The 10775-nt window shown below is 41.8% G+C and overlaps 1 protein-coding gene across 1 annotated transcript; it reads right to left on the minus strand.

The window, feature by feature from the left end:
- Window positions 1–337: 337 nt before the first annotated feature.
- Window positions 338–5604, minus strand: LOC136279029 (tetratricopeptide repeat protein 28-like). The gene is made up of 5 exons (XM_066162380.1): window positions 5409–5604; window positions 3969–4544; window positions 3129–3824; window positions 1292–3008; window positions 338–964 (listed from the first exon to the last, which is right to left on the minus strand). The coding sequence occupies exons 1-5, from the start codon at window positions 5602–5604 to the stop codon at window positions 937–939; spliced, it is 3213 nt and encodes a 1070-aa protein (XP_066018477.1). The 3' UTR covers window positions 338–936.
- Window positions 5605–10775: the final 5171 nt, after the last annotated feature.

The raw sequence follows: 10775 nt of genomic DNA on the forward strand, positions 1-10775 counted from the left end.
GCATTAATCATTCCTATCCGCGTCAGTAGACCGCATGCAGACACTCATACCACTTGCATCCATTATCCCACCACCTTGCCGCCATAACAATGAACAACAGTGCTATCTGTTTTACTCTGTAACCTGGTTAAAACAAACGTTCATGATATTGTCTAAAATTATTCTTAAGCCGTCTTTTATTTTAGCGTCTTTGGAATTACTGCATAATCCTCTAAGAAACTTTGCCCAAAAAAGTGTATAAATTGTGGTAAATAACAAGAATATTTTGATTCCATAAACAACATTTTGACAATGACCTGACTTGAAAACAATTAAATCACTGTGCAAACATACATTATCTCAAACATTAAAATACGTAATTAAGTGACTTGTTGAACCAGTTTCAAAATATTGCTGCCGTCATTTTTCCACTTGATACTGATTAAGTTCTTGACCTTGAAAGCTTTTTCCATGGTTCTGTTTGGAAATCCATGTATTTTTTCCAGTCTTTTAAGCACTCAGAAGTAGTACTGGAACTCACCAAAAGAAAAACTTTCCGGAAAGATTTTACATAAAAAAATTTAGGATTCTGTTAACTTAACCTATAATAAAAGGCTTTGAGGGAAAACCCTGTAAGACTTAACTGGCTCGTTTTTGATACTTAAACTACTGTTTTAATTTTCCTGATTTCACTTCACTTAAGAGCCGTATAAGTCAATAATGTTTCGTGCTAATTATATCGGCCGGATAAGATAATTTTCGTGCAGGAAAAAAAATATTCTCGGATACGTAACCAATACCTCCTTCTGAGAAGATCGGAAAAGAGAAAGCAAAAAATTAAAATCAATATGCTTAATTTGAGATTGCCCTTTCTGCAATTACACAATGAAATAACGGATAGAGTATTTTCTCTACTTATTCTATTTGTTTATCCAGCTAAAAGTCTCTAAGGTCTGTTTACTTCGAGATATTCTCATCTTTTTTCCTGTAACAAACGTAAAAAACAATTATAAATAACATAATCAACATTTCTTAAATAAAGCAAATACGGTTATACCAGGCGCAATATGTAGGCAAATGTACACTTGTATCTGATTGGCAGAGGGGCGCTTTCGAAATTCTATATTTTACACCTAACTGGGAGAATAAATTGTTACTCTTTGAAAGAAACAAAGAAAAAAGATATAAAACTAGCCTTGATATTCAAGGTGACAAAGGGTAACTGCCGACAGTCAGCGACCAGTAAGTCATAGCTACCTTCACATTTAATTTAACTTTAATTTATGAAATACCTGTTCTCACCAAGTCTTACCTCTGCTTGTCAAACTCGAGCCTCACATCATCTCCAATCAGTGTAAACGCAGCCCACTCATACACTTCTCTAAATCTATTTTTCCTCATCCACCTCATGGCCTGATGAAGGGATTCACTGGCACTTTCTCCTTCAACAAGGTGTTTGTAGAACCGACTCATCAGCTTCTCTGTTGCTTTGTCTGAAATGGCCCACAGCGCAACCAACACCGAGCGAGCACCGGATCCTAAAAACGCACGGGCTATTCCTATGACTCCTTCGGCTCTTATCTCTCCACTTCCACTGTGACAGCAGCTAAGTACCACCAGTTTAGCTCTGACTTTCACTCGTGAGACATCAGCCATCGTCAACATGTAATCTTCCTTTGGTTGGGTAGCGTTTCCACTGTTGGAAGTAGGAACGGGGGAGAGGGCAATTTCTCCCCTTTCGGCGTCACCATGGGCAGCAAAATGTATCAGACTCACTGAACTTATCCGCTCAAGCACCGCCTGCCTCGTTGCTTTCTCTCCTACTAGAGGCGGAACACCCACCAGTCGTCCGACCATCTCCGCTTCCTTTCTTGCACCTGGTAATGGTGGCAGCCAATCAACCTTGGGATTGCCTATTATCAAGGCATCAGTGTTGCTGTGATAGTCCTCTGGACTATCTCGAATGATCTTGAGTGTTGTCAAAGAAGGAATGACACGGATCCTATGAGTCTCCGACAGGTATTCGGCTCCCTCCTTTTCACTCAGGGCAGCAAAGGGAACTTTGTACAAACTGCGGTCAGGAACAATAATGACTTCAGGCTCCTCAAGCAAATCATAAACAGGGGCAATAAACATTTTGTAACACAAAGATAGACTTGAAATGACCTCCTTGTCCTCGTCCTCCTCCACGAGTCGCATTCTTGCTAGGCTCTTTTGTTCGGGGGAGAGAGGTTCCAATTCAACCATATTTAAAGACCGATCTTCACAATCTTCAGTGGGCAAAATACCAAGACTCCGGAAACTTTCAGCCAAAAACTCACTCAGAGGCAAATCTTTGGGCAACCCAGCCTGAACTAGATTCTCTTTTGGTAATCTTTTATAGTGAAGGACTCCACTTGTTTTCAAGATCCACAAATGCAGAACATTGTGAACATAAGAAATGTACAAACAAGCACAGTTATTTTTCTTTCTAAAACTGTTTTCAATGCCAAACCAAGATTGTGGATTAGCAGAAATCTGCGTTTCAAGCGAGTACTTCTCTGTCATCAAGTCTGATAGACCTCTTGCTCGACCCAACTCCTCAACATAAAGAGCTTGAAGAGCATTTCCTGTAAGACAAAGCAGAGTACTAAGTTGCTTGTAGGGAAATATTCCTGAGTGCTCCAGAAGTGATGTTTTGAACTCATCATTGGCCCCCAAGAAATATCTCAGCTCCTCGTACTTTTCAATGCAAAGATGAAAACACGCAATGGAGTCTTTTATTTTATTTTTTTCTAAATACAAAACGGCGTAGATTTGAAGGATTCGGAACTCTTGTCTTCTATCTCCAATATCTCTGGATATGGATAAAGCTTTCTCCAAGCATACTTCCGAAACTTCATAATTTCCAACAACTGCAGAGAGAGTTCCAAGGTTTGCAAGACATGATGCTTCCCCTCTCTTATCACCAATATCAGTTCCGATGACAAGCGCTTTTTGGAGATACTCTTTAGCCTTGTCGTATTGCCCGAGCGAATGAAACACAGCACCTAGGTTTGCATAACCTACTCCTTCTCCTTTTCTGTCGCCAATTTGAGTTTTGATGACAAGTGCTTTGTGATGATACTCTTTAGCCCTCTCGTATTCTCCGAGCGAACGAAACACAGAACCTAGGTTTCCATAACATGATGCCTCTCCTATTCTGTCGCCAACTTCAGTTGTGATGACAAGCACTTTTTGGAGATACTCTTTAGACTTGTCGTGTTCTCCAAGCGACTGAAACAAAGCACCTAGGTTTGCATAACATTGTACTTCTCCTTTTCTGTCGCCAGTTTCATTTCTGATGACAAGCGCTTTGTGGAAATACTCTTTAGACTTGTCGAATTCTCCGAGCGATAGAAACACATTACCTAGGTTTGCATAACATGTTCCTTCTCCTTTTCTGTCGCCAATTTCAGTTCTGATGACAAGCGCTTTGTGGACATACTCTTTAGACTTGTCGTATTCTCCGAGCGAATGAAACACTTCACCTAGGTTTACATAACATGTTCCTTCTCCTATTCTGTCGCCAGTTTCAGTTGTGATGACAAGCGCTTTGTGGAGATACTCTTTGGACTTGTCGAATTCTCCGAGCGAATGAAACACATTACCTAGGTTTGCATAACATGTTCCTTCTACTTTTCTGTCGCCAATTTCAGTTGTGATGACAAGCGCTTTGTGGAGATACTCTTTAGACTTGTCGAATTCTCCGAGCGATAGAAACACATTACCTAGGCTTGCATAACATGTTCCTTCTCCTTTTCTGTCGCCAATTTCAGTTCTGATGACAAGGGCTTTGTGGAAATACTCTTTAGACTTGTCGTATTCTCCGAGCGAATGAAACACTTCACCTAGGTTTGCATAACATTCTCCTTCTCCTTTTCTGTCGCCAATTTCAGTTGTGATGACAAGCGTTTTGTGAAGATACTCTTTAGCCTTGTCGTTTTCTCCGAGCGAATGAAACACATTACCTAGGTTTGCATAACATGCTCCTTCTGCATTTCTGTCGCCAGTTTCAGTTATGATGACAAGCGCTTTGTGGAGATACTCTTTAGACTTGTCGTATTCTCCGAGCGACTGAAACACAGCACCTAGGCTTGCATAACATTCTCCTTCTACTTTTCTGTCGCCAGTTTCAGTTATGATGACAAGCGCTTTGTGGAGATACTCTTTAGACTTGTTGTATTCTCCGAGCGACTGAAACACAGCACCTAGGCTTGCATAACATTCTCCTTCTACTTTTCTGTCGCCAGTTTCAGTTATGATGACAAGCGCTTTGTGGAGATACTCTTTAGACTTGTCGTATTCTCCGAGCGACTGAAACACAGCACCTAGGCTTGCATAACATTCTCCTTCTACTTTTCTGTCGCCAATTTCAGTTGTGATGACAAGCGCTTTGTGTAGATACTCTTTAGCCTTGTCGTATTCTCCGAGCGACTGAAACACAGCACCTAGGCTTGCATAACATTCTCCTTCTACTTTTCTGTCGCCAATTTCAGTTGTGATGACAAGCGCTTTGTGGAGACTCTCTTTAGCCTTGTCGTATTCTCCGAGCGAAAATAACACAGCACCTAGGTTTTTATAACATGTTCCTTCTCCTTTTCTGTCGCCAATTTCAGTTGTGATGACAAGTGCTTTGTGGAGATACTCTTTAGCCCTCTCGTATTCTCCGAGCGATAGAAACACAGCACCTAGGTTTGCATAACATTCTCCTTCTACTTTTCTGTCGCCAATTTCAGTTGTGATGACAAGCGCTTTATGGAGATACTCTTTAGCCTTGTCGTATTCTCCGATCGAAAATAACACAGCACCTAGGTTTTTATAACATGCTCCTTCTCCTTTTCTGTCGCCAATTTCAGTTGTGATGACAAGCGCTTTGTGGAGATACTCTTTAGCCCTCTCGTATTCTCCGAGCAATAGAAACACAGTACCTAGGTTTCCATAACATGATGCCTTTCCTCCTCTGTCGCCAACTTCAGTTGTGATGACGAGCACTTTGTGGAGATACTCTTTAGACTTGTCGTATTCTCCGAGCGACTGAAACACAGCACCTAGGTTTGCATAACATTCTCCTTCTCCTTTTCTGTCGCCAGTTTCAGTTCTGATGACAAGTGCTTTGTGGAGATACTCTTTAGCCTTGTCATATTCTCCGAGCGAATGAAACACAGCACCTAGGTTTCCGTAGTCAGTTGCCTCTCCTTCTCTGTCGCCAATTTCAGTTCTGATGACAAGCGCTTTGTAGAGATACTCTTTAGCCATCTCGTATTCTCCGAGCGAATGAAACACAGCACCTAGGTTTGCATAACATGCTCCTTTTTCTTTTCTGTCGCCAATTTCAGTTGTGATGACAAGCGCTTTGTGGAGATATTCTTTAGCCTTGTTGTATTCTCCGAGCGACTTATACACAGTACCTAGCATTTCATAACATGTTCCTTCTCCTTTTCTGTCGCCAATTTCAGTTGTGATGACAAGCGCTTTGTAGAGATACCCTTTAGCCTTGTCGTATTCTCCGAGCGACTGAAACACAATACCTAAGTTTCCGTAGTCAGTTGCCTCTCCTTTTCTGTCGCCAATTTCAGTTTGTGATGACAAGCGCTTTGTGGACATACTCTTTAGCCCTGTTGTATTCTCCGAGTGATTGAAACACATGACTTAGGTTTCTATAACATGTTCCTTCTTCATTTCTGTCGCCAATTTCAGTTATGATGACAAGCGCTTTGTGGAGATACTCTTTAGCCCTCTCGTATTCTCCGAGCAACTGAAACACAGCACCTAGGTTTGCATAACATGCTCCTTCTCCTTTTCTATGGCCAATTTCTGTTGTGATGACAAGCGCTTTGTGGAGATACTCTTTAAGCCTTGTCGTATTTCCCGAGCGACTGAAACACAGCACCTAAATTTACGTAACAGGATACTTCTCCGCTTTTGTCGCCAATTTCGGTCGTTATGGTAAGGGCCCTTGTAAGATATTCCTTCGCTTTTAAGTTTTCGCCACGTTTATAAAACAGACTTCCAGACTCGCTGTAGAAGACAGCCAGTTTCCTTCCGTATCTTTCCGCATTTACGTAGTCAAGATATGACGATAAGCGCTGTAAAGAACTGTATAGATGTCGCTGTAATATGTACTGAATCAAATTGATCTTTGCTGTTTTGATCGCTGTTGTTTAGCAAAATTAAACATTCGTTGCATATCTCAATGGCTTTCTGAATACGATCGGAGTTTCGCAGGAAGAGGGCTACTAGTAAGGCGATGTTGATGGAAGTTATCATGGCTTCTGCCGTTATTTTTCCATGGCCATCCTCTCCTGTTATTAGGAAACATTGTTTTTAGTAACACAAGTTAACCGAAACGATTTTGATAATCTGGATTCATAATGAATCACTACAAAGAGGAATCCATTTTTGAAAGCCGATTTTGATTACAACTGGAACCTTTTTATAACGAGCCTAAAGTGTTAGAATTCACAATATTGTCTTCGTTTGTTTCATTTGTTTATCTTATCAAGTAAAAAAAAATAAAATAAAAAAATGACGCACGCTTGAGGTTGATTAATGGTCGTGTGTCTGGTGTCTCGCCCTCATTAGGTGGTTTTTGAAAGGTCGCGGCTTTCTTAAAAAAGTAAGAAGATCGATAAACCTTTCCACTACAACGTTCTGAGAACATTTGAAAAATGTTTTTCTAGCAGTTTATCACCAAGTCAGGTCAGGCATTGGTTTGCTTGCTACTGGATAACCATAAAAAACCAGTACCACTCGCCCATGGTCGGGAAGTCGAACTCAACCGGCAACCCCGCCCCATAGAGGGCCTTGGGGCGTGAAACTGGGAATCCTGACAGAATTAAAAAACACTATCTGTCTTAAGGTCTGTGGTGGACCACTCCCATTTACTCGGAGTGAGAATGGACATCCTTGTCGGTGATCATACTTCTGTCGTAAGGTTTGTGGCGGACTTTTGCCAGTCAGTGCATTGTGACATGCATTTCAAAAAGAGCAGAGACAACAAACCTATCATCCTGGTCAGTCACTGGCAAACAGATACTGGAGTCAGTTTGTCATGGCCTATCCTTGCCACTGAACACCTCCATCTCCCGATAATGTGCTGCGAGTCCAGAAAAAGCTAGCAGTACTTAAATTCTTTGCGAGCAGTTTTTCATGAAATGGTCAGTTAGAAAACAACTCGTACCGGCTCGGACGTCCGCGCGTGTTAACAAGGACGAGGAACCAGTGCCAATCAACGACAGAATAATGGCCTATAAGACTCCCACTACAAGATGTATGCCACTTTCCTCAGCGTGTAATGCCTCAATAATGACCAACACAGAGGAGGTGAAGGAATAGTTCCACGGTGACCTTCGTTGGAGAAAATCAGGCTATACCGTCTGATGACAGGTTGATACTCGCTGGGGATTTTAATGCTAAAGTTGGTTCAGACACTGAGAAATGGAGAGGAGTACTAGGCAGTCATGGAATAAGCAAGTGCAATGCTAACGGAGAGCTTCTACTTGCACTATGTTCAGAGTACAAACCTTGTGGTAACCACACCCTATTCAAGGTACAAGGGATGCCTATAAGATAGGTGGATGCACCCAAGATCCAGCACTGGCACTTGTTAGCTACATTATAGTAAGACAGAGAGACGTAATGGATTTTGTATTGGAAACCAGGGCAATGAAGAGGAGCAGATTGTGGTGCTAATCATGTTATGCTTAAAACTAGATTAAAGGTTTGTAGACAAAACCAGCGACTGCAGGACAGGTGGGAAGCTACCACGGAAGCTAGACCACTTGTGCACTGAAAGGTCAAAGGAAACAGAAAGAACTTACACAGAAAGACTGAGGGACAGCAAACTCAGAGAAAGACACAGACGAGAAATGGGCAACACTGAAGGATATATGTATCAAACTGCGAGTGATTTTCGAGGCCACCCTGGAAAGAAAACATCAAGATTGGTTTAATGATGAGCATGATAGACATCTAAGGAAACTACTCGAGGCAAGGGAATACTAGCTAGGCAGGAAGTCTACAATGTAACACAAGTCGAAGAAGAAGAAATATTCAAAGGCTCAGAGTGAGCTACAGTACTACCCAAGTAGAAGACCAGAGAGATGATGAGAGCGTTCCAACTGGTGGGAAAAAGAAGCGGAGGAACTCCAAAATACAATAGACATGAAGGACATGAAAACATTCTTCAAGTCTGAAAAAACATACGGTCCCAAAACCAAGAGGATTGACCAGCCAAAGGCTCTGGACGGTGAATCAGCTTTGCAGGGGAAAGACAAGTCGGTCTGGGACAGATTTCAGACCACTTAGACCAACTACTAAACAACCCCAGAGATCTCGCTGAGGAGGCTAAAGAGGCCCTTGTCCAGCGACCAGTTGTATCCAGTCTGGATGAACCACCAATTCTCGATGATAATGTGCATGCTAATCAGGTAAAGCAGGATGCTTCAAAGCTCCAGGAGGGGATGAATGGTCAGCAGAAGTGTGAAAATTTGGTGGTGCTCAGCTTACAACTGACTTGCACAAGCTCATTCAAGAGATATAAGAAGCCCAAAAAGTACCTTAAGAGACTGAAGGAAGGAAGCAAGTATCATGCCCTTTGTTCAAGAAAGGTGACAGGAGATTGAGCAAATTAACGAGGTAGCTATATCACTGCTGGCCAGTGTTGGTAAGATTCTCGCACGCATACTTCTGAACAGGCTCAATGAACACATCTCTGATTTTCTGCTTGAGATAGGTTCAAAAAGTGTATCGAAACAGAACATGCCACTTTTATGTAGTCTTCATTGACTTCGGTAAAGCCTTCGATACTGTATCGCGACAAGGACTTTGGCAGGTACTCAAGAAATATGGCTGCACAGAGAAGTTTGTCAACCTGATCGAGGCACTCCACACAGGTATGTAAGCTACGTGGCAATGAGTGGTTCAGTGTCTGAAGACTTCTCAGTAAGCAACGGGGTTAAACAAGGGTGTGTACTGGCGCCTACACACTCTTCTCGCTATTATCTGTCAGCGATGCTTGAGATGGCCTTCAAAGACACTTCAGAAGGAGTATACATTCAAACAAGGAAAGAAGCAGACCTGTTCAATGTGGCACAGCTCAAAGCTAAGAGTAAAACATCGACGAAGGTAGTAGAGAAATGCTCTTTGCCGATGACAGTGCCCTAGCTGCACACAGTGCATGCGCAGAAGATATGCAATCTTTATTGGAGAAATTTGCGAGAACAGCCCATCAATTCAGCCTCAAAATCAACAGCGAGAAGACAGAATTCCCTTACCAACCGCCAAAGTTCCAGTTTTCAACATCACTACTAGAAGAGATCAGCACTGGTACAGAATCACTAGTCAAGTGTAAGACTTTCAAGTACCTCGGGAGTACTGTTTCAGAGAATGCATGGCTGGAGGATGAACTATCTCTCACAATGGGAAAAGCAAGTTCTGCGTTCGGAAACTTGAGAGAGAGACTGTGAAATAAACGACATGTGTCTGTTCGTGTGAAATGCAAAGTGTACAGAGCGTCAATACTACTCTATTGTACAGGTGGTTGAGACTTGGACTGTCGTGCTAATACAGATGAAACCTAAAATGGCCCGGCAATGTTGAGAGGATGGATCACCAACGGCTCCTTAGGCAGCTACCTTCATTCACAGTTATATGCGAAGGCAAACGCAATCAGGGTAGACCATAGGCTGAGATTCAAAGGACACTGTTAAAAGAAACCTGAAGAAGTGGATATAGACAAGAGTTCCTGGCAGCGGAAAGTGAAGGACCAGAGCTGCGTGAAGGAATCTGCAATGAAACAGTCATTGTAGCCCCCGGACCAAACTGCAGTGATTATGATGATCACTAAATAAAATGAGCTTACTTATTTGAAGAGTACATGGGTTAAAAAACCAATCTATTGGTAACTGATGAAGATGATTGCCAATATTTGAGGTAACAATGGTTTTGAAACAATTCGGCTTGTCACCTTTCATTTATGTGAGTCGTAATTTTTTGCTGCCGAAACACAGACATGACTTAAACAAGTCACAGGACAAATAACAAAAAGCACAGCATCTACCATAACTTTTCCCGTGAGAAATTTTCCCATGCATAGTTTCTATAAATAACATAAATCAACCGGGGGTAAGTTTCTAAAGAAACTTTGGTGGGGTATTACAAAATAATTGGCTTTACCAACTGATGTTGGCAATGTAAATTTGGCCATCGTAATGAGTTTCTGAAGCTGACGTTTCGAGCGTTAGCCCTTCAAAGAGCATCGATAATCTTGGGAAATCAATGATGTTGTTATTGCCCAGTTATTCTCCATAAGAAAGCAGCAGAGAGTGGCCTGCTGTACAACATTATACATCGTTTTCATCTGGATTTTTTACTGGCTGTCAGAGCGTATTTACAATGAAAGTGAGAGCCTCTTTGGGATCAAGTTATATGCAGGTCGAGTTTAAACGGTTCTATTCTTAGGCTAACAAGAAAGATAACCTTTTGCTACAACTTCCTGGAAAATTGCCTGACAGTCCGCAATAAGACACTGAATGATCTTAAATATTTTGTTGCAGCGGGTTATTTACCAAGTTAACGAGCCTACTTATCAGATAAATTTCAGTGAAAACGAATCTATTCTTAGCTGATTAAGAATGATGGAACAATATGTGAGACCACAAAAGCTTTGAAGTCCAGCATCGCCGGACGGAAATTCATTTATTTGTGCGTGAGTGATCGACTGATTGTCTTCGTGAAACTTTCCATTTTCTAGCAGGGTGTGATTGCAGAATCGT

This window comes from Pocillopora verrucosa, chromosome 2 (genome assembly GCF_036669915.1).
Source record: "Pocillopora verrucosa isolate sample1 chromosome 2, ASM3666991v2, whole genome shotgun sequence".
Classification (NCBI taxonomy): Eukaryota; Metazoa; Cnidaria; class Anthozoa; order Scleractinia; family Pocilloporidae; genus Pocillopora; species Pocillopora verrucosa.

Excerpts from the sequence above, each read along its gene's own strand:
- LOC136279029 (XM_066162380.1), bottom strand. The coding sequence starts at position 5,604 with ATGTCCACAAAGCGCTTGTCATCACAAACTGAAATTGGCGACAGAAAA. Across the intron at positions 4,545-5,408 it reads AACATGTTATGAAATGCTAG|AATACGACAAGGCTAAAGAG; the intron begins GTACTGTGTATA and ends TTTCGCTCGGAG. Across the intron at positions 3,825-3,968 it reads AGCATGTTATGCAAACCTAG|AATACGACAAGTCTAAAGAG; the intron begins GTAATGTGTTTC and ends ATTCGCTCGGAG.